At 40.7% G+C, this 27,777-nt stretch overlaps 2 protein-coding genes across 2 annotated transcripts; both read right to left on the reverse strand.

Annotated features, from left to right (window-relative positions):
* Nucleotides 1–1,014: 1,014 nt before the first annotated feature.
* On the reverse strand, nucleotides 1,015–19,531 carry LOC117471197 (immunoglobulin-like domain-containing receptor 2). The gene is given in 11 exon segments (XM_034116042.1): nucleotides 1,015–3,163; nucleotides 4,104–4,821; nucleotides 5,378–5,449; nucleotides 5,451–5,721; nucleotides 6,113–6,241; nucleotides 6,618–6,785; nucleotides 6,895–7,041; nucleotides 10,442–10,498; nucleotides 13,692–13,811; nucleotides 16,139–16,525; nucleotides 19,396–19,531. Coding segments are annotated over 11 exon segments (2,223 nt in total). The 5' UTR covers nucleotides 19,514–19,531; the 3' UTR covers nucleotides 1,015–3,127.
* A 709-nt stretch (nucleotides 19,532–20,240) lies between these two features.
* Nucleotides 20,241–25,896, reverse strand: LOC117471598 (cell surface A33 antigen-like). The gene is given in 8 exon segments (XM_034116714.1): nucleotides 20,241–21,710; nucleotides 22,284–22,410; nucleotides 22,518–22,634; nucleotides 23,738–23,902; nucleotides 24,341–24,557; nucleotides 24,671–24,731; nucleotides 24,733–24,838; nucleotides 25,620–25,896. Coding segments are annotated over 8 exon segments (1,305 nt in total). The 5' UTR covers nucleotides 25,660–25,896; the 3' UTR covers nucleotides 20,241–21,238.
* Nucleotides 25,897–27,777: the final 1,881 nt, after the last annotated feature.

Below are 27,777 nucleotides of genomic sequence, written 5' to 3' on the forward strand. Positions count from 1 at the left end.
TAATGTCTCTGTAAAGGAGGAAGTTTCTCAACAACATTCCTGACATACTCTCCAGCTGTGAGTGGCCGCCGTCTTAACCAATCTCTCCCATCACAAACATACATCATCAAACCCACGTCTCTCTCTCACAGGACAAACACAAAACCAAAAGTCTGTTTCTGTGCGTGTCATGGAAATATCATTTTGTGCAGTGTTTTATTATCTAATCATCCATGTAGTGGTAGAAGAAACATTTTCGACAACTAAGTAAAAGCACTAAATTAAAAGTAGTCCTGCTCTTCAGTTAATATCAGGTAGAAGTCGATTAGTATTATTAGCAAATTAAGATGTCCAGTAAAAAAATGTTGTCACCGATTTAGTTCATTTGAATTTCAAATGTTTCTTTATAAAACCTTAATTTAAAACCCCATTACATTCTTAGCTCGAGAAAAGTTGATTTCTGTTTTTTGTTGATTACAATAAGGCAGATTTTATGTTATATATTGTTAGGAATTTACATTTGAAGTAATGTATTATTTATGTTAGTTCATAATAACTACAAAGCAACTATTATCAGAAATACTAAAGAAGTACAATAAATGGCTGTACTTCAATAAACCATCACATCTTGAACTTAATCAGTTGAACACATCCATTACTTCTGCTCAACCTATTTACCGAGATAAACAATTGTTTTTAAGTCTTTGTTATGCCAATAAAAAATGACTTAATACACAAAAGTTTCATAACATAGTGTTTATGTGGAAGACAAAACCATTGTGAAAAAGACAGGCAGTCTGCGATTTCAACAATGAACAAAGACATGAGTCATACTCAATTACACATTGTCTCCTTTACAGAAAAGTAAAGAGTCATCACACACGCACGCGCGCGCACACACACACACACACACACACACACACACACACACACACACACACACACACACACACACACACACACACACACACACACACACACACACACACACACACACACACACACACACACACACACACACACACACACACACACACACACACACACACACACACACACACACACACACACACACACACACACACACACACACGCAGTCAGTACCAGTCAGTAGAAAACAGAAATAAAGAAATACTGTTTGGTCTAATGTTAGAACAACATAAGTTCAAATCAGTGTGCTACTGTGTGTTTTGTACATGCATGCTTGTGAGTGTGTCTGTTGATAAGAAAAGGCTGAATTACACTTATCAAGCCGCGGCACTTCATGTTATATATACAGTCGCACTGGAAAGTTTAAACAAACATTATTATTTTCAAATTACATTAACCATATCACAGCACACATAAGTATGTCCAATTTGCTGTAGTACAAACATATTTTAAAAGGCAGGTGGGACTGCAATGCCTTTAAGGTTTACAAAAAAACATTTAATCAGGTTTTAGTTCCTTGGAAAAATAGCTACTTTGTGCAAACTCAGCCAGTTTTAATACAAGGTGCCTCATGAGTAATGATTTAATTTAATAACCTGCAGGCAACTGCTGGGTAGTACTGGTTCAGTCAGCAGGTTTAGTACTGGTTTAGTCTATAACCGGATTCATTTAGTACTTTTTAGTGATCTCTGTGCTTCATGTCATGAACTTAAGACTGTCATGACTGGCACTCCCGTTGTTTGGCCTCTTCAGACCTGTTTCAAATGTACAGAAATAAAAATGTTATGGATGTTTAGCTGGTAAATGTTACATTGTGACATTAAACCATCTAATTTTCATTCATGATTCCTACAGTTTATGGCAAAATAGATTAAAGAATTTTTTGAATGCCACTTGTTGTTAAATGTCAAAGCAACTTAACAACAACTCTGCATGTTGGATAACACTGCCTTGATTACCATTGTGTAGTGTTTAAAACATTTCCTGCATTAAACACAAAGCGCCTAGTCTACAATACCTAGTCCTACCTAGAGGTTAACGTGAAAGGCATTCAGTAAATTATTTTAAAAATAAAGTATTTTTACTTTTCAAATTGCAATGTTGGGCATTTTACCACCAATTAAAGCCTTATGTTGCAGAATGAATTAAATGCATTATACGAGTTTCAAAGAATCTGAGGGAAACCCTGTGAATGACAAAATTAGTTAAATAAAGGAAACATTATTAATATTTTGGCCACATGGGGGCCATAAATGGAGCTGTACGTTGGCATATCATCCAATTATGAAGTAGTTATGGCAAATTATTTAGTGTTGATTTGCTATGTACACATCCAGCAGACACAGAGCAACATGATAAGATATTTGGTCTAGTATTTGTGTCCAGCTCATCAATTTAAGTTAAATATTCACTCTCTTTTAACTCTGAGAAATACCTGGCACTTTAGCTGATAAGTTCTCCACTGTGTTCACCAGGTAGATGCTAACTGTGTCTGTCTGCTGTTTGTTGCTTAGCAACTCCCATAAGGTCTTTAGCATCAATAGAACAAACTCAAACGCTTCTTTGAGGTTTTTACATTAGTCTCCGGAGCTACTCTGTAGATACACAGGATATAAGCCTTTGGTATTAGTTACAACTTCCACTTTTAGTTAACATAACATTAAAATACATTGAGTTAGATGCTGTAGTTCCTGAACATGTTAGTGAATGACAGAGTGTGTGTTGTCACTCAGCTGAAGCTGCAGTATGTCCTTTACAATAATGCTGTTGTCATAAACCCTTTTTCTACAACTGGGCTTATTTAAAGGCGATAGCTCATCAAGTGGAAATGAATGCAGTCATTGTGCAGGAGCGTAAAGCAAGTCTTCTCTAAAGGGACGGCAGGAGACCAACAGCGTCCTGCAGGGACGGACAGTCCAGGTCATACCCCCGGCCTGCATGTGTACAATGTTAGCTCAGCTGAGATGTATATGAGGCAGCCGGTGACACAAACTGAACGGGGATGACTTCATCATTCAGCGACGTCACAGGCAGAAACCCCAGTGACAGTCTCCATGGTAAAAGTGTGTCATTCGTTCATTTACCAGTGCTGATCCAGCTTTCCCTCACTGTCATTTGCATTTTTTATGCAATCCAAATCATTTCTGTCTCCCATCAGCTGACACGCAGCTCCCGTAGAGTCTGTGCTGAGCATTCAGCTTGTGTGGCTCTCAGTCCGTCAGACGATGAGGGAGTCCCGGCTGAGAAGAGTGCCCTGCTGAGGACAGAGACAGAGATGAACACAAGAGCAGAGAGTTCACAACTAAATATGAACATGACATTTTTAATGGAATGAGTAATTGCAAAATGTCTATCGGAGGGCGGTGATATGCGGCGAGCCACCAAATGTATTTCTTTTTTGCGGCTGGGAGGCATTTTCATGTGTTTTACATGCAACAAAGGTCATCAGTTTACTGATTGGCTGCGGGTACTCTCTCACCAAACTGTGATGCAAAAAGTATATTTATCCCAAACGTTTTGGTCGCAGGAGGATTGGCCTCCGCTGGTAGCTCACCCAAAGCCGTACTACACCCCTCTCCGATTAGATTTCAGCGTAAAAAAAGTAAACATTAGCCAAACAGCGTTATTATGGTGAAGCTGGGACAAACTTCAATTCAACTGTTTTTGTAATTGTGGAAAGATTTGGTTGTGGCCCCTTAAAGCCATTATATCTTTTGTACACAGTGTATTTGACGTTGAACATCATTTTGACCCAGGTTTGTCAGCATGGAGACAACCAGTTATGATTGTTATGGAAAGTAGTGGGATACAGAACAGAGTATTCTACCTAGTTTTCACTGTGGTAGCATCTGAACCTGACCTGTCAAAGGTACAACAACAACAACACTTACTTTACATGTCTGACATATATAATCTCTTCTTTATATCGTTCTTAAACCATCAGAGAGTTATATCCCCAATGCTGTGACCTTTTGCCACCTGGCTGTATTGTACAGGTACTAAATGTAACCCCTCTTTCCTCCGAACAGAAAGCAGGTTTTGGAAATACAACATTGAGTGTTAAACACTTTTCTGTTAGCCTAGTGTTAACATTTTCATCAATAATACACCTAGAAATAATAGTTTCCAATAACCAGAAAAGATGCTAGCCTACCCCCCCTCACACTCATAATAGAAGGCTTTATGTAACACACCGTTTTCCGGGTCTTGTCTCTGGGCTCCTCTCTGTGGCCCGGCAGCGAGTTAGCCGGAGACTGAGAGGGGCGAGGGTTCAATGGCGGGGGGCGCGGGGACGGCCTCTCAGTCCTGCTTCTCTCTGTGTCTGAGCAAGGAGACAGTGAATCTGCCTCAGGCCTGTTACTGGGCGAGCGGCTGCAGTGTCGACTGGAGTCCCCGCTGCTCTTTTTCGAGCTACCTTTGGAGGGTGTGTCTGAATCCTCCTCCCCCCGGGCCCCACCCTTCCCCTGGCTGACCCCTCGCAGCTGAGCCTTACGGTCCAGCAGGCTGTTTAGGAACGTGCTATCGTAGTCCTTCTCTTGAGAAGAGGTCGATGGAGGACTGACTCTGGGAGGAGGTGGGGCAGGACGCTCGCTGTCCCAGGTGCCCCTCCTCTCCTTGGGCGACTGGAGTGGGCTTATGTTTCGTCTGTGATTCTCTTCAGGATCACTGTTGTCTCCAAACTCATTTTCTTCATTGTGATAATGCTGCGGTGGACCGTTACGATAAGAAGGATATCGACTGAACTCCTGAAGCTCCATCTCATTGTCTCTTCGGCTGTCTTCCCTTTTCTGTTCCCCCCTTCCTTCTTTGTGCTTGTAACCTGCAGCAAACTCCTCCAGCTCATCCAGAGAGCCGGTCCGTCCCGCAGTACGGTACGACTTTCTGTGTAGATGCTCTGAACGTGGGTTCCACCTGCAAAAAACAACAAGAGGCCGACAGGGTGAGAGAGGTGACATGGGAAAAAAAGATAAAGAGAAGGTCAGCAAGCTTTTAAATATTGTTTATATATATAAATATATAAAGAATCTGTTTTTACACTGCTTAAGTAAATAGGTTACAGTTGGCTTTAAACAGTAACCCTCAAGGCTTAAACACCATGTTCTGTATACAGGAACACATTTTCTGTAATCCGTTAAAGGATCAAATTAGCTTGATTTTCCCTGCTCAGTTTCCCCTGGAGAATGCCATGTATTCAAATAACGGAGTCACTGATTGTGTATTTTTGGCAGGACAAACACTTAATTTAAAATAATCACCCTCAAAGTCCAATAATAAAGGCTAAATAAAAATAAAATAAAAACTGACTCTACAAGTCTAACATCTTTCTCTCCTGTCTAGGTCACCATCATTCTGCTCTGACACAAATAGCAAACAAAGCTGTGTCTTGTTAAAACAAATAAGCCTTGCTTCTAAAGTAAAGTTAGTTTACTTTAAATGCACACAGACATGTGTCTACACATATCTGTACCTGTTGTGGTGGTCTCCCTCGCTATGATCCTGTTGCCGTTGATGTCGGCCGGGCCTGCGTGACTGTGAGGGGGGGGGGGTCGTCGCTGTACCGCCGCGGGGGGAGAGACTCTTCCTGGCAGCGCCGGGGCTCTGCGTCGGGGTCATCACGATGTCGTTGGGGTGAGGAGGGGTTGTCACGGTAACGCGGCGGCTCTGGGCTGCGGTTGTCACGGTAGCGCTGGGGCTCAGGCTGAGGGTCGTGGTCCGGGATGGCGGGGAGAGCTTTCTTCTGGACGTTCCGGTATGTTTGGCGGAAGCCGCTGTCTCCCTCGTGGAGGGAGCTCAGCTCAGACAGGCCACAGGCTGGTCAGGTCAAAGTAAACATATATAAATGGATTATATATAATAGTATTAAACATAACATTACTTTTTAAGGGAAGCAAGGCAATCATAAGATATTGCAATAGAAGAAAGACAGATTTGAGATCTGCAAGCGATTACACTACCTGTTGGAAAGGGTTGTTTAAACATTCTTCAGGTGAGTAGGCATGCAAGCAAGCAAATATACATATCTGAACTACAGGAAATTGAATAAGCAAGTGCTTGTGCAGAGAGGCATGCCAAAGCAAGCTTTAAAAATACTGACAGTAGAGATAGTGTAGCATGCATTTTCTATTGAGTGCCTCGCCATGCTAAAGAAGATGCAGTCCACATGGTCAGAGAGAAAATCCACAGACGGCTTTATGGAGCTTACACTGGGGGCTGATGGACCTGGCAGGGTGGAAGTGAGCCAATTGTTTCTCTACATACTGAAGCACCCTGAGAGATTCCTGATCCTGAGGTGAAGGCCCGCGGTAGGGAAACCCGACAGCATGCATCGGAACTACAGATACACACCATCAGCATGGAGAAACTGTCCTTGTATGTGTTTGTTGTGGATTGAGGGCAACTGTAGTACTTGTGCTTGTTATCTATTTCAACATTTGTATTCTACTACAATTGTTTCTGGCCATAATTAGAGAGTACAATCGTTAATATGCAGTCATATAAGAACACACACAAGTTACAACATTCTCACAAGAAAATAAGAACAGGAGGTAACATTCCTCATAACACATGTATACAAAGGCATCCATTTTATATGAAGTTTATCTTGTGAATTGATCTAAACCAAGCAAATCCATAAAGACAACAGTAATAAGGCATTGTAATAATAGTAAAAACACAGATTCACTCGCTAATAAAGAGAAAGCCCTCACTTGCTGTAAGAACGCTGCCATCCGAAGGGGGGACAGAGGACATCTTGTCCACCAGAGAAGGGGGTGCGATTGGGACCATCGTCGGGACACCAGTGACAAAGTATGGAGGGTAGGCAGGCATCTGAGGGGTGGAGGTGCCCGTCTTTATACCCTTACCTGCCTCATATACTACAAGAACAAACAATGGCGTTCACATAAAAACATCTTTCCAATATTTGTATTGCAATTCACTTTTGCACCAGCATATGAGTGTGTGTGTGTGTGTGTTTATACTGACGGTGTCTTGGGCAGCAGCACGTGTCGGGGCAGCACCAGCAGCTGACGTAGCAGCAGCAGGAGTGAGGACAACACTGACACCAACAAACCCCGACCAACAGCAGGAAGAGGAGACTGCCCAGCGCCACCGCCGACACAAACACCCACTCTGCAAGGACACACAACACAGAATATTAAGATACAAGACATTTAAAAACAGGATGCAACACAATGCAACTCCACCACAGACAGTTTGTATCAGATATTGGTCTGTGTCATGCTAACAGAAGCTCATCAGCAGTGACTTTCCTTGAGTTTATTTTTGAGAATTTAAACAGCTTCCTCTGGAACAAAACTAAAAAATATATATTTATTGTTTTGTAATATGCAATAGTGATCCTCAAGAGCTGTAAATGGTGAATATTGTTGGGAGTATTGTTTGCTATGTTTCAATGTTACTTAATTGCAAGTCATTCAAAGGGAAAATGTAAATGAATGTGTTGAATGTCAACAGCAATATTATTTATTCTAAATAAACCTTTTTACAATCCCTCACCCTCTGGTAGCTAGTGTTACCAGTGTACTACATTTCTGTGATAACCAGAGAGGGTAACCAAGTTCTTAACCAAGATTGTATCCACAAAAAACTGCTTAAACATATTTCTTCCTGAATGCATGTAAGGCATTCGAAGGCCCAATGAAATGGTATAACTGGTTCCTTTACTGTGATATATAGGATGTTGGGATGGGACAATACACAAGGGAGAGACAGATAGATAGTTGAAATATATGTGTATTTTATCATTTGTAATTCTTCTCTTACTCTTGATACAATAATATCTGAACAAATGTAATCCTAACCAGGATATGAGTTAACACATTTTAACAAAGTGTTTGAGAATTCAAGTGCTGGAGTGAGTTACACAGCAAGTACAACAGATAACCTACATGTATCTGTCTACAGGGACAAAGCAGAGGAAAGGGAAGGAGAGGGCAGATAAGGAAATCTTTAACAATGCAAAACCAAGGACGACAATGTCTCTAAAAACACACACACACACGCAGGAAACCAGATGTTGCCAGAGGAAGGAAAAGGACAGTTTATACAGCTTTGGATGATTGTTATGTGATCTCATTTGCAACAACTATGACCCATACACACACACACAAACACACTACACATTAGACATTTCTGAGCACTGTGGGATTGGATGAGGACAACACCACATACTAATGCAACACTCAGAGCAGAGATAAGCTTGGAGTAACCATTCTGGCTTAGTGACTCATGCCAGGTCATTTTTGGAGTTACTTCCACACAATTCATCCATTCATTTAGCAACTCCCCACAAACTCTGTGATAATAAAATGTGTATTATAGGAATTTGTGATGGGACATAAACAAACCTCCTTCCCTCTTGATCACTGTTTAAGTGGGTAGTGTCCAAATGATGTGGGCTGACATGCCAACCACACCCATAAATAACTATAATGACCATAATAGCTGTTTTGCAGCACAGCTCATCGTGGTGGGAGCGACGGACGGACATTATCTGACGGGTGTGGATTTGACCGTTGGGTCAAAAATGACTCCAAACTCAACTCTGTCAAAGCCTCATTATAGCTGATTCACACATACATGTTGTATTGTTTAGTGATGCAAGAAGGGAATAGGTTAGACAGTATCAAAGCGTTAGCATAGGAACATTAAACATGGTGGAAAATGTGTTAGCTTCTCTTTATCAGATCAAGTGTCATATGCATGATATCAGAGCCCAGTCTTCTTTAAAGGTCACCTATTATGCAAAATGCACTTTTTGATGTCTTTTTAACGTGTGTCCCCGGTGTGTGAGGAAACTCACAAAGTGTCCGAAAATACAACCCTCTCTCTTTTCCTCCTTACCCACATCTCTAAAAACGGGGGTACAACGGAGCAGATCCAGATTTGCTGCGGTCATGACGACATTACTAAAATGTGGGCTGGCTTTACGTTGAACTCCTGGCAACGTTCCACTCAACCTATCGTCCCCTATCAGAGGGTCACTGTATCGGAAAAGATGCGCAACGTGTTTTGGAAGTAATATGGTCTTTGTTTACATTAGCAAGCATCGCTAACACTCAGAGCTAACGCTGTATTGGAGACCATCTGTGTAAAAAATCCGGATATAAAAAGGTACTGTCCTTGTGGCAGAGTCCTGCACGGGTCTGATTTTCAAGACCCGCTCCCGCCCCACACCCGCGACGTGCAATACCGTACCCGCCCCGCCACCCGCACATATTGCCAATTAGTTCCGCGAACCGACCCGTCGGCACAAGATCCAATTATTAACACACGCAGTTGCGTATTTGGCTCAAAAAGCGTGGGATGTTGGTTATTTTCTCCATCTAGGATGACACCAAAAGCCTCCCAGACGTTGGATTTCGCTCTTGAGGAAGAGTTGTTGACAATGCTGTATTCTCTGAGATCCGCCTTCACCTCAGCCATTTCGAATGTGGCGCGCTCAGCAGCAGATTGATGCGCTGCAGAGGTTATGATTATGCGCGGTCCCGCAGGGGAGAGGTCTGAGGATTTAAACATTAAACTCAATTATTATTATTTTAATATATTTATTATGCAAGACCCGCAACCCGACCCGCATCATCTTTGTTTTACCCAGAACCGTACCCGGAAAAAAGCGTTTGAAAAAATACCACCCGCGAATCACTTTTTTTGCGCCCGATGCAGTAAACCCGCAAGAAAGAAAGCGTTCGAGCTCCATACTGTTTCAGAAATAATTCTTGATGTGGTTTGGAACATACTTGGCGTTTAATCACGGCAGCGTTTAGCTGAGTTTCTGCTGGTAGACAGTCTTCTCTTCACAGAGGAGAGCTCACTGCTTGCATGACGCTCCATAGGGGGCGTGGCCACAGCAGCTCGGCAACATTAAAAGCTATAGACCCAGTATCAGCACCAGAGGTTGCGCTAGACCAGGGGTGCGCCATGTTATGCATGCCCACTGTACCTCGCGGGAGTGCGCACAGCGTAAAGCCAAAACTCACAGACATTTTAAGGATTTGTACGGCAAAGTTAGGTTTGGATTTGGAAACGGTATCATTTCCTTTTTGGAGGGCATGCATAACACGGCATAACACCGGAGCCTCGCTGCGGGGAAACTTTGGCGCTGTTCCGAGTTTGTTCTAATCTGTCAAAATGACGGACTGCTTTCAGATTTTTCCGTCATTGTTAAAAAATCCGTCAGACGGAAAATATTTGGTTAACGCGACCTCTGATCAGCACTTTAGTAACAGGGCTGAAATAGAGGGGCAATGAGGCATGGCTAGAATGGGGGATCTGTTTGGTATTTTGAGCAAAACACTTCAGAGACATGTTTTGTATAGATATGGCCCTATAATATATTGTTCAAATATAGCATAATAGGTGAGCTTTAAGTTTCGAATACAGTGTGGAAAAACTCCATCTCAAAGACTGCCACAATCCAAATGGCTCCTATATCCCTGGTTAGAGCAGTAAGTAGGGTTAGTATTATTGATAGAAACCAGGTAAGGGGAAGAATACATTATGCCCCTACCTGGCATAATCTTCAAATCAAATTCTGGCAGGAGATCTTCAGGCACAGCTGAGAAACCTGGATAGGGACAGAGCAGAGGTGACAACAGGAGAGAAGAAGAGATGGGGTGGATATAAATGATTGATTCATAGAAAGTTGTTGCAGCATGCATGATGAGAAAAGCAAGACACAAACAGAGAGGAAAATAGAGAGAAAGATGACAGTTTGCAGGTCAACAGCAGCATGCACAAGAGGACATTCTGGTCTTGTTCCAGAAAGTCTCCAGATCAGAGCAACTGATGAGTAGATTGATCATCTGAATTCTGATAACACATTGTGTAAGGTTAGGCCTCTGCTGAGAAGACAGACTGGAACATTGATCATTCTCATAAAGACAACAAATAGGCAGGAGCTGTGAGTATGCTTTATGCAGAGCGGCAAACGTTAGGTGGGGAAATTCCTCACCTAAAGATCCAGCAAACAGACAAACACTTTGTTGCTGAAATGATTTCTGTCTTTCTGACCAGTGAAGAGTGTAGAGGCTACTACATGTGACCTGGGGCACAGTAAGCCTATTATTTCTCATAATTTTTAAGCTCTCTTTAATTTGACAAATCAAATCCACTTATAAATTGAGAAAAGTTGCAATAAGCCAACTATCCACCAGAAGTTACGTCTCTACATGACTCGCCTCGCCTCACACATTTTCGTTTTCAACTTTATACCTCAGTTCTTTCAACAGCAACCAAACTGAGGTATTTCTGTTTCCAATTTGAGACACTGGAAGGAAACAAAGGCAGCAGAACAAAAAACACTGAGAGCAAGTTCATAAAGAATCTTTTGATTATATCCTACGTTTTTATCCTGGATTTATTCATTTATTTTTTACTGGATTTATGTATTTGGGTCTGCCTCCAGTATTTAAAAACATAAACAATAACATGTACTATGCCATATACCAATGACTAACAGAACTAAAAGTTAAGAAAAGAACATTTCTAGATATCTTGTAGTGTATATTGCAATATGTGTAATGGCTGATGAATTGGCTTTCAATCTTAATTGTTGTATATACAGTGGATTTATTCTTTTAAAAGACTTTACATCTGGTGTTTGTGGGAGTCAAAATTGATTGACTTCTATACATGAATGTGTTTTACAAAAAGAAAAGAGAAACATGACTGCCCTCACCAGCTGCCCGTGGTTGTTCCTGGTATTTTGTGTTTCCCCTTAATATTCTTTTTATTTTAACAAAGCTTTAAGAGACCCCACACAAGGTCAGCAAATGTCTGAATGAAACATTAACAGATAAGGGGGCAGCATGTCACAAGCTGGTACAAAAATGTGCACGAGTGCGCTTTGTTTGGGTGCATCTGTCCATGTGAGCAGTGCTTTGAGAAAGGGAAAAAGAGGTTGAGTGTGTTGTGAGCAGATACGGGTGTTTTACTGTTAATTTGCTGATTGGCGCAGAGAGGAGAGGAGTGCCGAGCGCGAGAAAGAAGGACTGGAGAAACAGAGAGCAGGCTGAACCATCGTGACCTGACACATACCTCACTTAGTATCTTTCTGGAAGGCTAAACATGTTCTTTGCTGGATTTGAAAACAGAAAGAAACCTCTTAAGTTTATCCAGAGCAGCTGAATCATGACATGAATTCAAACAACTAAGTGCTTACATGTGCACTAAATACTTTAAGCCTCCTCTAGTTTTGAATGTATCTGTTGTTTTGTCTGCTGTCTTGAAGGCAGCTTACTGGTGGAGGTCCCAATCACATGACTTTGCCTGCAGGCTGGTGATTTACCAAGATTTACTTTCAAATAGTGTTCTCCATGTGGCTCCATGTAACACTCCTCCATGGAAATGAGCTCTACAGAGAGGACGTATACTGAAAAGCTAAACACTTTGGACATTGTAAATAACCTGCCTGATTAATATTTGATTGTCCTATCAAAGTTTTGTTTGATTAGCATTAGCTTCTGAGGTTTGTAAGCCACAATGGGAGTCAAAACGGAGGACGGAGGGAGAATCCTTCCTTTTCTTTATCAGAGTCCTCAGTCCATCAGTCGAGTGTCTCACATGGAGTCACCCTCTATCTTTTGTATCACTGCCGTCCCTCCTCCACGTCATTAAATCTTCCCTCTCTTCTTTGCTGTGAAGCCTTTTTCTAAAAAGACAAAAGACCCCCCCCAATGCCAGTCGCGCCGGCCTCAACTGTTGCTATGGGAACACAACAAGTGCCTTCCATGCCATATTAGCCACACCAAGACGAGGAAAAACAACAATTGGAGATTGTGGTAGATTTAGGGTCTCTTAAGGACTGCAGAGGATGAAGATGATGTCATCTTTGTGCGCCTGTAGCATTTTCTGTAACATACAGTATTATCAAGGCCATACCCAACATTTAACAGAATGCACTTAAGTCGATGTAAAAGCTCACTGTCCATCGAGCTTTCTGTGTGTGTGTGTGTGTGTGTGTGTGTGTGTGTGTGTGTGTGTGTGTGTGTGTGTGTGTGTGTGTGTGTGTGTGTGTGTGTGTGTGTGTGTGTGTGTGTGTGTGTGTGTGTGTCTTGTGCATACACATAGGTCTCTGAGTGCTGCCAGCCAAACAAAAGTTCAGCCTCCGGGTGAAATAAAGCAACAAGAGCCACACTCTCAGGCGTTGCTATGGTACCATTAACGCAGTTACAACACTTTCAAGATAAAACACATTGTAGATAATTTAAAAACATGGAATAGAACACACACACACACACACACACACACACACACACACACACACACACACACACAACGTACAGTATGAGTGAAAGCAGTAACTATGGTTACACACTAGGCATGATTGCCCTAGAAGTGTCCATGCTTGTTGTAAATCAATGAGCCTGCATTGTGCTGGCTGTGATGAATAGGGCAGTAAATAAAGGGCTTCTTACTGTATGTCGCAGCAGTTGGTAGAAAGATGTAATTTACAGTAAATTCCACGATTAAATACATAAAGAGGATTGGTCAGTGATACTGCAGCATGAAGTCCATAATTCTAATAGTGTTGTCTAATATTGTACAAAACAAGCTGATGGGGCACCACAAGAATACTGACACAATATGTTACATTCAATCTGTCAGAGTTTACACCAAACCAAAGCTTTGGTGAGCTTTAATGGAAGACAATGAAAGGAAATATTCAGAGAAGTAATGTGACCGAGCTCTTAGGCTTTTTACAAACAAAAACAAAAACTCTTCACAATAACCATGTAATGAAAATAGTGGCAGCTTACCAAGAACCAACAGCTCCACGGAGGCTTCGTTCTGTCCCTCTAAATCATCAGATATCACCACTTTACAGATGTAAACTCCACTGTCTCCCCACTTGACCTCCCCTATGCGCAGGTCGGCCTCTGCAAGAGAAAAAGGGAGATGTAAAACAAAATCCTCCAACACATAATTAATCAACAACTTGGCACAAATATTTCTTTGAGGATGGTTTGAGTTTCATCTAAAAAAAATTATATTAAAACATAAAATACAAGATTCAGATTTGAAAGCTTAATCAATCTCTGTATTACTATATGTTTCATGTGAAATGTTTAATGTTAAACACAGATAAAATATGTTTTTTTCATGGGGATCTGTACATTTGTAGAAGCTCAAGTGAATGCAAGAAACTACATTTCACAAGTCATCGTTCATGTTTTTTCTTTCGATATGTTAGCAAATATTCTAAAGAAATGCTATTCTATGTGTTAAAAGCCTCAAATTCAATTCAAAAATAGTTTCCCCCATGATCCAGCAAATAATCCAACACAATATAGGGCTGCTGACTCCATTGTGAGGGGGTCAGACATGTAAATAGAGCCGACAGGAAACAGGGTTGTATAATTAACTTCCTTTTCCTGTTAGCCAAGGAAGGGAGAGGAGAGAGAGGCTGACCACACCACTGAGACCTGCCTCTCGTGTAACACAATAACACCTCCACTCATTCAGCGTACACTCTTATAGTGAATAATCACTCAATCCAAAAACATGCAAGTCAGCTGGACTGCCATTTTTTTTATTTCATTAAAGCCAATGTGGGGGTTGGTCTCTGTTAGCCATGTTATTAACAGCCTGGTGCATGCTGGGATAGACTCCAGCCTCCCTGTGATCCCAAATAGGATGACATGAGCTGGATGACTGGGCGTCTCTAAAGGGAACATAGTTAAAGCTTTCACTTTTTGGTCTATTTACAACATTGCTGCGCTGACCGGTTTCAGGGCAGGAGGTGGAAGGGGACAGAAAAACAGAAAGGACAAAGTGAAAGAAAAGCCTTACTCCTAGAGACATGAATGTGTGGATGGTGGGATGTGGAGAGATCTATGGAGTGGAAATAAAAGCGGGACATTGAAGTACATCAGAGGGAAGGAGTGAGAGGTCAGGATGAATGAGAGGACAGCGTGCAAACCATCTCTTTTGTCTGTGTTCCTGGCTGCTGAAGAGAAGGTTGATTCTTCAGCTAGAGTTAGAGCTCCATAAATCTGAGGCCTGCAAACAAGGCTACCTCTCTGTCTCACACACACACACACACACACACACACACACACACACACACACACACACACACACCACACACACACACACACACACACACACACACACACACACACACACACACACACACACACACACAAACATGTACATGCACAGTAGTGTCCCTTAGATGATCCCTTAAGACAATAAAGGAATGTAGAAGTAGTGAGGAGGAGAATCCTTGTATCCTCTATTTGAGCCAATAGTCTGACTCTTTTACATTGAGCATGTAACATGTCATAAATGCCATCTGTCCTAGCATTCACAATTATTCATGACTGCAGGGCGTACCCAATAGTAAACAGATAATATTCAGAACATTGAGATTTCTGAGACTTTCAAAAAGGTAAAGCTCTAGTTGATCATTTTTAGGATTATTATTGAGATACTGAAATTCTTTGCAAGCCTTGAGAGTTCTGTACTTTTTTTATTTTAAAACCATCCTTGCCTTTTCCAACATCTAACAACGCACTCTTTTCTTCTGGTGCCAAACTTAAGAATTGTAAAAAATAAACTGTTGCTTGTGGGAATGTACTCATTGTTTCTGTGTTATATAACATTATTGTTGTGAAAGCTCTTAAAGTGTTCGGTAAAGCCTCTCTTCTCTCACCCTGCTCTACATGTGTGCAGAATCTCCCTTAGCACACGTTTGACATTCAGGAATCTGTGTGAAGAGCGGGCCAATGCTCGACTCACGGTTTTATAAAACGTGTTAGGCTTGGAAGCAGAAGAAATAAGACCAAAGGTAATGCAAAAACGAGGCTGCTTTTCTTTTCTGCACCAAGTGAAACGGACAACTCAAAAACTAAACCTTTTCGGTTTATATTATTATTATATTCATTAATGTCTTATGTCATGTCTTTGATTTTTCATATATTGTGTGTTTTAACTACATGTTTCTGCTTCTGTAAAGCACATTGTGAGGAAAAAAAAATGATGATGTGATGCTGTCTGTGTTCCCAGTGTTTAGTTTCAATAATTCCCCAGCACAACTTTCTTAATGAAAGCCAATGAACTAAAACTCCATGTAAAGTTGAAATTCAGCCTCTAGCACAATTACAGTGTTGGTCTGGCTACAAGGCTTCTGTGTGACTCAAGATTATTTTCATCATTGGCATCAGAGACACCGTTTCTGAGGTAGTGCTAGAAGAAATCTTACTGCTGATGATGGAGATGTCTCTGTTCTTGTAGTACTCCGACAGTGTGATGGAGGAACCAGAGATGGAGGCCACAGTACGAACCGTCCGGCTGCTATCAGCACAGTCCAGGTAGCCCGCGGTGATCCCCGTCTCGTACCCCCCGCCGACCCCCCTGCCTCCACTCGTCAGCCCACCTCCTCCCTGGCCTCCACCCAGGCTGTCGGGGTAGTTGAAGGAGTCCCTGGTGCGGTCCCGACAGTACGACTTGAAGACCCACTGCACCACTGGGGTCTGGGTGGACACGCTGTTGTACTGACATGGCAGAACCACCGACTGGAACAACACGGCATACCTCTTCTCGTCTCGCACAAACACATTGACCCCCGAGCAGAGGGGAGGGAGGACACCTGTGGGAGGATGAGGAGATAATGAAGAGGGATCAGTAAAGTGTGAAAGAAGGGTGGGTTAAAAAACAGGCTAGATAATCATTTAATGTATGTTCAATTTGAGCTTCAAGCACTCCACTTCTTCTCAGAGTCATATTCAGATCTGCGAGATCTTGTATTTTTGCCCATATCAGATATTGCAGAACTTAGCTTGTTTCACTTATTCTGCACATATTTTGTACCACCCACCTGCAGAGAACTCCTGTAGTGGTGTTAACATATTATCGTGCTTATTGTAAGCATTCTGTTTGCATTCCCTTAGCAAAATAACTTAACATTACTTTGTATGTAACATTGGCTTATATAGCTTTTAAAAGTGTTTATCTGCAGATCCTTAATCAGAGCTGAATGCAGACATGACGCAGATATTTATAGATCAGTATACACTTATCAGACGATATCACTCGCTGATCATAATGTAAAGAAAGAAGCTTGGCCTTAGAATCTCTTTAAAAAACAAAAATCAGTATTCAAGTGATAACTCTCTGTACACTCATGGGTGCATTGCAAACAGGATCTGCTAATAGCTAATTCTGCTTAGATTGAATGGTGCCAATTGGTTGTTGGAGAGCTGCAGTGCCAGACTTTGAAAACCTCCGGCTTACACAAACACACCACAGATCTGGAAGCCAAAACAGGTTTCAGTAATAACTAGGGATGTGTAATGAGGGGGATTTAAGGACTATTACAGTAGACAGCAACACACTATGATTCAGATACTGAGTTGAGGTTTAAGGAGACACCTGTTCCTGTTTAATCACTTTAAACAAATCTTGACAAGTCAAACGCTCCCTTCATTGCATAATGGAAAGAAGCTTTTCCAAAATGAGATTCAGTGAACATTGTTTTGTTTAGCTGGAATGAAATGAGTCAGCCTGCAGTTTGGAAAGATAAGTGTAAGAAAACATGGCCTTCTTGAAACTGTTTGGGTTGCTTCTTCTTGGTGAAGTCTGACTGTGAGCTGAGTTGACTCTGGGTCACATGATGACCAGGAGCTCGAGCCCGGTAGTTCAACAGCAACACAGTAGAGAGGGGGGCCATGTGAGGTAAACACACCCGCACACTCACACCCAGAAACATCTGCGCATGCTGCTGAGGGTGTGTGTGTATTTCAGGCTGAGCAGTGGGAGGTGTGTATGAACTGGACCAGTGAACAGGGATGAGGTGAGGGATGAGAGAGGGGCCGCTTCACTTAATCCAGACCAGGCCTAATGAAAGACTTCTGTTTTCTTTCTAGTGAACCTAACTAAACACCCTCACATGGTTTCAAACATTTGACTATTCTTTCTTCGCTGTTTTTCAAATGGACATAATGACACTTTAGATAATAAAAGGACTGCAAAGAACTAACCAGAGTTACACACTGTAGCTGTGCTGAAACGATTTGTCAAGTGATTGATACGTTGATTGACAGAAAAAGTCATCTACATTATTAGATGCTGATTTTCTCTTGTCTTACATTTAAAAAAACTATATATATTAACTTGTGGTCTCTTGATCGGACAAAACAAGCATTTTGAAGGTCTTTTTCACTACTTTTGATATTTCAGAGACTGAATGAGTAATTGGCTATGATTTATTTTGTAGTGTATATCCTAATAAAATTGTGAACAGGTCATTAGTTGCTGTGCTTTTATTTAAAAAGAAAAACTGTAGCCATTACTGTTAATTACATTCTGAGGATTTGTGACCTTCACACATAGACCTATTTTTCTTACCAGAATAATGTTGTTCTGTAAGAATGTGAGTCGTATGAAGCCAAAAGGTAATATGTTGGCTGGAGAAGTTCAAATTGTTTTGCGGGAAAAAAAGCAATTCTGGCCAAGACAAATCAAGCTGACTAAAACTGAAATTCCTCAGGGTGAACATTTCTGAATTCTGAGAACTGGAAGAAAAAAAGCCAGGAGATTTGTCTCCTTGGAGCACAGGCTGTGGGGCGATCCAGGCTTTATTAGTTTTCAGAGGAAGCCACCTCCAGAGGATAAAATGAAAGCAGGAGGAGGGCAAAGAAGGTTACTGTTGTTGTAGGACAGTGGAGCTTTGCTGAGAATGCTCAAGAGATATGAGTGTAGTATTCAAGTATTGCTGACATGATTTGTCAGTCTGCTTTTTGAAAGCATGCGGTTTTTTGTGATTTTTTGTAACACTTGATTTTGCTTTTAATTGAGATAAACAGATTCATATAACAACGTTTGTTTAATTTAACATGATACTACTAAAATGATCATTACTGTAGGCCTATCACCATAATGGTGATACAGGAATGATCATTTTAGTAGTATCATGTTTGGCATTACCAAAATCACAGCAATGAGCCCATAGCTACTCTGGTGTTTTACCTGGCTACTGTAGTACAAAGTGTAGTGCTACTGCTAACTCAACAATGTGTCCAAAACTATAATATATTTGATCAATTTACTAATACGAAAATACTGACATGTGGATCAATAAGTGTTTTAAATGCATCTACTATATGTTTTATTATTTTACTAATATTTATTGAGTGTATTTTTTGTTTCGACTAATTAAATTGAGTGGTCAACTGTCATTTACTACTGTTAGACCTTGATCCACAACCCCCAAAAGCTTTGGATCATTCATTCACACATGACTGAGTCAGCTGCAGCACTAACGTTACTAACATACCGTCAATTTAGCAGACTGTAACTTCACTTTATAATATTTCCTGTGAAAACACTACCGTTTTGGGAGAGGTTAGTAGTGTGCGAAGAATAACGCGTATAAAGTGTACAATGGGGAGCACAAAGTTATTAAACAACCTGTTACACCACTTTACGCAGAGTGGATACCATCGTCTGCTCTGTCCTTACCTGTCAGACAAACGATAAAAATCCAGCACTTCGGCACCAAAATCATTTTCCAAATCCTGCAGGTGGATATTATATCAGTCTTCTGAAGAACGTCGTCCTCTTTTCTCTTTCTTCTCATCCCCGGACGATACTTCTGGCTCACACACACAGTTACAAACTAACGGTCACTCACTGGCACATAACGGGACCAGCGTGAAGCTTGGTGAAATAAAAACACATGACTTCCGGTCACTGATTCCACAATAAAAGCTCTGTTGTGGCGGTTAATGAGAACACATTTTGTCAAGTTCAGTTGCTAGAAAACAGTGTAGTTTATGTTACCCAGCGACATGTTACACAGTACCAATCCCCATCCAATATTGGAACAAAATGCCAAATATTAAAAATAACAACATAGCCAAGAGACTAGTCCTAGCCAAAAACGTGTTAGCATCATTTGAAAGATGAGGTGGGTTATGTCAATAGACTTTAGGCATCAATGAAAATAATATCCAGCTGCTTGCTTGTATGTTATTGAAGTTACATTTTATCATTTTATTTTGAAGTCCAAATGATCCCGTATCCGGCACTAGTTGCCTCGCCCTGTAACTTCACGCCGCAGAGACGCTCTTTCCAGACAATGGATATTGGCGGTGATGGAGGGAGGGTAATAGAAAGAAGTTAGGACTTTAATGAATCCACTACATTACATAAATACATAATACTTCAACGGGCACTAGGCCTATACTAAATATATTTTCGCTTTCACCTGCCATCAATTACATGTGATCATAGAGGATTACCGTACATTGTTTGGTGTAGGCTACTGTTGCCATCTAGTGTTCAAGTTTCATAGTAGAAAAAAGTTGTTTTTTTATTGATTTATTTCAGCTTAATTTTTACAGCATAATTCAGGAATGGAATGCATCACACAATGTTCACAACATAAATCCAAATATAAAACAGATAACATTACCATTGTTGAGATAAAATAGTAGTATTTATAATGTACATTTGCCATTGTTCATTTAATAGGAACCTATTAAAAAATAAAATTCGACATAAGAACAACAACTTTGAAGGTGGCATGGTAAAGGATGTTTTATACTGCACATGTTCAATTATAGAAAAATCAGTATTAAATAATGCTAATTTAATTTGTGATTTAAAAAAAAGAAGAAGAAGAAAAAGAAGAAGTTCTAGTTCTAGTTTCTAATGTCATGGTTTGAAAAATTAGACGCACCAAATAGGGAGGACATTTAACAGGCTCAGTATACTATACAAGTATTGACAGTGTCTAACTGAAATAAACACATCATTCAATGAAGTGTGAGAAAAATTGAAGTCTTTTGTGTGGAGGTAGGTTCCAAAAAAAAGAAAAGAAAAACCACCACCAGTTACACCCAACAGCAGAAACCACACATAAGCAGACACATAACAAGGCCTTGCTTGTTATGGTGTTGAGTTTAAAGATAAAATACCAGCTAATTTCTTCATTAGAAAAACTTTTTGTCTGGGGGATCTCTGAAAACTTTGACTGGTTGCTAATATTTGTATGACATACGTTTTGGTAAAAAAAAAAAAAAAAATACAGATCATGCCCTAGGCTGACCCCGCCCCATTTAAAATGGATCAGATAGGCTTTGTGGCCGCCATTTTGCTTCCTGCTCTTCTTCAAATGATCCTCCCAAAAACAACTTCACCCTAAAAAGGACAGATTATGCTTCCACTAAATTCTAGTATAGTTGTGGCGTTTTAGCCAATCAGGTCACACCTTGAGTGTGACTGTGTTTTTGCCATTGGAGTAAAGTCCAAGGAGATAAACCAGAAGTTGGAAGATGACAGTTGATACAGGTTGGATGCTTTACTCGTCATTGTGCCTCCTAGTTGGCTTATTGGCTGGCACCGGTGGTCTGTCACGATCATCATAGGGCTCATCATAGCGGTCATCAACATCAGAACGACGGTCTCTTCGGTCATCATAGCGGTCATCAACATCAGAACGACGGTCTCTTCGGTCATCATCGTCGTCGTAACGCTCATTGCGGTCACTCGGCCTGTCGCGCCGGTCATCGTAGTCACTGCGTCGATCGTCGTAGTCGCTGCGCCGATCGTCATGGTCGCTGCGACGGTCGTTATAATCGCTGCGCCCATCCTCATTATCCTTGCGGCGATCGTAGTCGCGCTCACTCCGTTCCTCATTGCGGTCGTTGCGCTCAACAGGGCTCCTCCTCACACTGGAGTCATCATAACCTTGGGGGTCCTCGTGCCCATCAGGACGGCGACCATCACCATTCCTAGCTGGCTCTTTGTCACTGTACTCTTCCTCAAGAACTCTGGAAAGGGAACACATAACAGTCAGCTATTGTTATTTTTTCTTTGGCAATGTTCTCCTGGAAAATAGCTTTCACCAATGACTAGCTTAGCTGAATCGGGTTGGTTCATGAAATATTTAATGTAGTCTTGCCAAAACAAAAACTTAATATTAAAAAAAGCTTGAACCTTTCACATAAGCACCATTGTCAACTGCTTAGGCCAACAGCACCTGTTATCTGATCCAAATTATATATTAGCCAAATTTGGCAAGACTAGAGATAGAGATACAGAAATAAACATGACATAAAAAGACTTGAACATTTTTCCAAATGGAGCAAATATGGCTGTGTATATCAGAACAAGTTTTTGAAGCTTATGTATGTGAAACATTGACTTGCAGCTTCCTTTTTCATAAAGGTATGTTGGTAATAAGCAGTTTTGGAAGTGTACAGGTACAAACATGTAGTCTGCTGTTATAATATTCTTTTTTAAATATGTTTCAGCGAGTATGTTTCTCGGTTGACAGAAGGCTATTTTTTCGGTTATCATATAACAGCATTTTGTTCAGTCAGTGTAAGGGAGAACATCTTTACCCCATTGCGTGTTCCTCATCCTTCTTCTTCTTCCTGCAGCAGCAGCAATAGATGACGATGATGAGTACTATCAACAGGGCAACCACTCCACCAATGATTCCTGCAGTGGACCCAATGTTCATGGAAGCTGTAGGAGTGGAAGAACAAGAACAAGAATGTTTTTATTGGGAATACTCAGTTCTCTTCTCACAACAATTTTCGTATAAAAAGCTGCTATTAGAACATTTTTCTCACGTGGCATGACTGTGAGGGTGATGTTGCAGGTAGCAGAGCGGATTTTGTTTCTTGAGGTGCAGACGAAGTATCCAGATGTATCTTTGGAGATATTATACAGAGACAGTATGCCTCCCTCTGAAAGACAAAGAGACGGTCACATATGCACATCACTGCCATAATGATTTTATGTTTTAATTGACTACATATTCTTCACAATACTTTTATTTATTTTTAAAGAAGAAAGAAAAAGAAGCTCAATCATTTTTTTTCAAAACTAAGAAATTGAAATATTTATCTGTTATTATTTATTTTTTATGAATGCATGTATTGGATTATTTAAAATGTTTAAATATCTAAACTTGCATTATTATTGGGCTACAAGTGATGGTGTAGATAACCCTCTGGTCACCACAGACCCAACACAGTCTCACTCCCTGAACGTCCAGGAGCGACGCTTGGTCAGGGTCCATGGCGTCCAGTTGGGACGCGCCGAGTCTCCTTCAGCTTCATAAACGGACGCAAAGAGCTTTTAACTGATTGCAATGTATTCCCATCGGCGGCGGTATTTGACGCTCAGGGAAGCACGGCATCGGTCCATGTCGGCGGCATTTAAAGGCAATGTGAGCGTCCATTCCCATTGGATAACGGAAGATTTTACACCCGGAAGTAAGTATTCTCTTTACTGTCGATTGATTTTACAGTGATATCTGCACTACTCATCAACTCAAAAACACCAGATTATCCTTGTTAATTACACAACATTGATTGGTTTAAAGTGTACAATGCTTTTGTATTTTTCCCCTTCGATTCGGTTTAGGATGGCAGAAGACACTACACTACCCAGAATCCTCAGCTATCGTTTGGGACTACACCATGTGCTTCGCTCGACAAACCCCGTGATATATATATATATATATATATATATATATATATATATATATATATATATATATATATATATATATATATATATATATACTATACATTTGCAGAAGTATACATAAACCCTGTATGAGATGACAGTTGACTTTATCTTTGACCGTTTTACTCTTTCCTTTGCATTGTTTCCATGCATTGTATGTGCTTTGACAAGGTAAACTACTAGTGCTGTCATTTTGACCAGGACTCCTTCGAAGAAGAGATCTCGTATATAGGGCCAGGAAGGCCCTGTTGTTTAACAAGAGGATTAAATAAATATTAATAGTAAAGATAAAGTGTTGACAGACAATGATACTTACTGTCTGTGGTTCTGGGGTCACGAGCACGAGGCATGTTCCTGACATCTTGACTTTGCCATGTATAGGTGGGTGTAGGGGAACCTTCCTCAGACAGGCAGGTCAGGTTGACGTTCTTGCCGTACTCTGCTTTACCCTGCATCTTGCAGACGGGAGTAGATGGAGCCACTAGAAGAAAAAGTGTAATTTGTCCTTGAAAATATGTCTTCAGATGATATATAGAGTGCAGAATCTATTACATCATGAGAAGAATATATTATTAGAGAATACAACATTATACACTTTTTTTTTCTATTTAGGCCGTTAATGTGCAGAATGATTGTTGAAACATATCGCTTCCTGCAGCAAAGTAGCTTTTAGTAACACAGGTGGCAAAATGGTTAAAACAGGAAGAGACCTTTTGAGTATCCATTTTGCAATGGATTAGAGAACATTTAAATGCAAAGAACAATACTGACTGAACTTAAACATCTTTCAAAGTTATAGTATGACACCTGATATTATACTGAATGGTATGCCAAATCCAACATGCAAGATGCTAGTCCTTGCACACACTTTGAAACACTTAAATGCAGAATAATTATTTTTAAACAAATAAAATGTTACCTAGAACCACCAAACGTGTAGTGGCGGCTTGGGTGCCCTCATTATCTAAGGGGATCTGAAGACGACACTCAAACAACTTGTTGTCTTCTAGTTTGATGTTGGAGAGTTTCAGGTTGGCCTTCCCCGCGGGAACATCGACATCCAGGGACAACCGACCCTCATACAGTGCTTTTATGTCAGTGATTTTCCCATCAGAATAATAGGTGACGATGTTGATCTTCAAGAAAACAAGAGCATCAGAGGAACAGTAAAATAGGGGGGAAAACACTTCTTATCAGATAATAAAGAAACATACTCATGCACACAGATAAACACATTGTAGTATCTTACCTCTTTAGCACCAACTACTGCAGCTTCAACAGACCATGAAATGATAACATATTTAGGGGGGGGGGCCTTTTGGTTTAAAGGTGCAGGGTATTGTGATGTTGTCCCCCCTGGCAAACTCATATACTCTCTTGGGGATGCTCACTTGAACGGCACCGACACCTGACAACACTGTCACATTGAATAAATGAGAATACTGGTTATCACAATAAGGCTTGAAGTGCTTGTCATTTATTTAAAAAAGTAAACCGCAGTGAATTTATAATGTTTATCACACATTACGGCATCTGTGTAAAGTGTGTCTTCACTGGGGATGATTCAGCAGCAAACCAGAACTGCACAAATAATTACCCCACCCACCCTGCCTCCCACATACACAAACAAAACAAGTCCGTTGTAAAAATAAATAAATCCGTTAATTCGCAAACATTCACAGGTTCGTTAATATTTTCTCGTTTTCTGATCCTTCAAAGAAAGTAAACTGCATTTATTTCGATATCGTTTGATTGTGTAGGCTACCATCTATCAAACAAATCAAAACGCCAATCGGGAACAGTTTTTGTACATAGAAAAGATACTTCGGTATTTTACCCTGAAAGTAATCAATATTTAGTTTTTTTTAATGATGACATGCACCCTTCATCTTGAAACAATTCTCGTATGCATTTTTAGAAACCATGCCTTGACAAAAGGCAACTCCAAACCTGGGGTGTGACTATTGATAATGTTAAATTCAAGATCTTCCCAAGATTTGTAAATTCTACTAAGCTTATTTTTTTATCATTCATTTGAACTGGTTACTTTTCCACAGCCCAATCACCCATGTCGCCCGCATAAACAGGTAGCTCTGCTCGGTCTCCGAATACCTGAAGGAGCGTAAACAGGTGTGGCAGCTCGGTAAGGCGCAAAGGAAAGGAAGCAAACATTTTTTTCTTGCAGAAGGAATACTCACCCATAGATAGCAGAGTCAATGTATACATCCTCCTCTCCATTGCCAAGGCTTTAATTTTCTCAAACTAACTCACTGGTTATTCTTTGAGTGGTTGTTTGCTCTTAAATAAAACAGGGAACCGCAGCTGAGCAGGGGCCTACTTGCATCGAAACCCCACAGAGACTTGAGAGTGATGCGCCCAATAGGTGCGCCCGCCGCGTACGAGTGACTGACACCTCCCACAGCCAATCGCTGCAGCTCCTGCGGGTAACATTCTTTACCCGCCCACCTGGCGTGTCACTGCTTGCCCCACATGCATTTGTCTATACTTCAGTCTTTTGAGATAGCCTACTCCTTGGCTGGACGTTTTCTGAGGGTTGATTTAACATCAGCAGCACTGTTTCCAAATCGAACCAAATTGATTAACGTGAATCCTCTAAAGTAGGCCTATAATTTTTAATGTTTTAGACTGGTATCGTTGATCAGTCGGCTTTATATTGCAAGAGAGAAGGAATAGGGAAGTTTAGGTTGTGAAAACAAACATTTGACTGTATGGGTGGGGCAGCGATCAACTGATGTTGGAACAAGAGAAGCGTTTAGTCCTGTCAGACTGGTTAGACGAGGATGTTTCACCTGGAGGCAACAACGAAACAGCAAGAGAAAAATAACGAAAGAACAGTGGGACTTTCAGGAAAACTTTTCAAGCGAACCTGTTCCATAATTACCCTCATAACATTACATTACATTACATATAATTTAGCTGACGCTTTTATCCAAAGCGACTTACAATAAGTGCAAAAACCATAAAGAATCAAACTCTGAACAAAGAAAGTCCAGATATATTCAATTCAAGCAAGATCACACCATACAGTAGTAAGTGCTGATGAATCAGTTACAAGGCCTACATAATGTCCTGATGTCATTGGTGAGCTCATTCCCACTATTTAGGAGCCAGGCATGTGTATGGTATAGGTCCCCCATAACTAAAACCAACCACATTTTAATTCAATGGAAATATTCATATGCATTTACATAGTTGCACAATCTCCATAAAGAGAGAAGATAACATTATGTCAATTTAAAAATGTCCACTAGTAGTGCATAAGGGGAATTATAAATAATGTTGCTATTTGCAGATTCCAGTCGTAAAAGCTTTTTTATGACACACATTAGAATCATATTGAACATAAGTAACTTTTTGCTTCATTGTAACATGCTCCCTCAAAGGACTGTTGCATTCTTGTTTGCAGCTTTTTGTGCAAGAGGTTCAATGTAGCATTTTGAGATATTCATCATTACAGTCAGGGGATTGCAAAAAAGATAAAACTGTGTATGTCTGCTAAGAGATAGGCAGCAAGTGTCTGAGCATCATTAATTAAGTTTGCATTTCATGTGACAGTATGTGCCTGTATCTTCACAAAGCTTGAAGCCCTTTCATAAAGGGAAAATAATATATGTGAGATGTTTTTTTCTCCACTTATGTACATCTGTATATAAATGTATTTGTATATTTTTATGTAAATTCATGTACATTTGTATTTTTCCCAGGAAACTTCCCCTCCAGCTTTCCTTTTCTTTCCCATCCCCTCCTTCTCCACTACTTAACACTAAAAACCAATTTCCACTCTTGTGCTCCTGGCAGTCTTATCTTGCCTCCACATAATGAATCCAGACCCCACAACACTTTTTATGTTCTTTCTCACACATTAAACCACTTAAAATTGCCTGGCAGCTGTTAACAAACCACAGAGATGAACAGGGATTAACGATGTTCTCTCTCTGTGGCACATTACACCCTGCTGGATTTCATTTGTTGTTTCCCTGTTTGTATCTGTCATGTCTGTGTTGAAGTGTATTTCAGAGCTCCACCTGTAAGAGGTCTCACTGAATCTGTCTCCTTGTTAGTCCTTTTTCATTTCTGATACCTGTGAAGTCCCATTACCCGGAGGCAGCTGAGGACCCATAGAGACATCACTTACTGCAGTAACCCCCTGGGTCATAACAGGATGAGGACCCAGCAGGAGATCAGGTAAATTCAATCAGTCAGTCTGTGAACATATCACATCCCATAACACTCACCAGGAGAACAACATGACTCACTCACAGGTTAACACATTTAGCCATGTTGGGACTACACAGGTCATAGTATCAAATTATTTGATTTTAACTAAGCACTGCT

The sequence above is a fragment of the Trematomus bernacchii genome, unplaced genomic scaffold (assembly GCF_902827165.1).
Source record: "Trematomus bernacchii unplaced genomic scaffold, fTreBer1.1, whole genome shotgun sequence".
NCBI classification, from domain to species: Eukaryota; Metazoa; Chordata; class Actinopteri; order Perciformes; family Nototheniidae; genus Trematomus; species Trematomus bernacchii.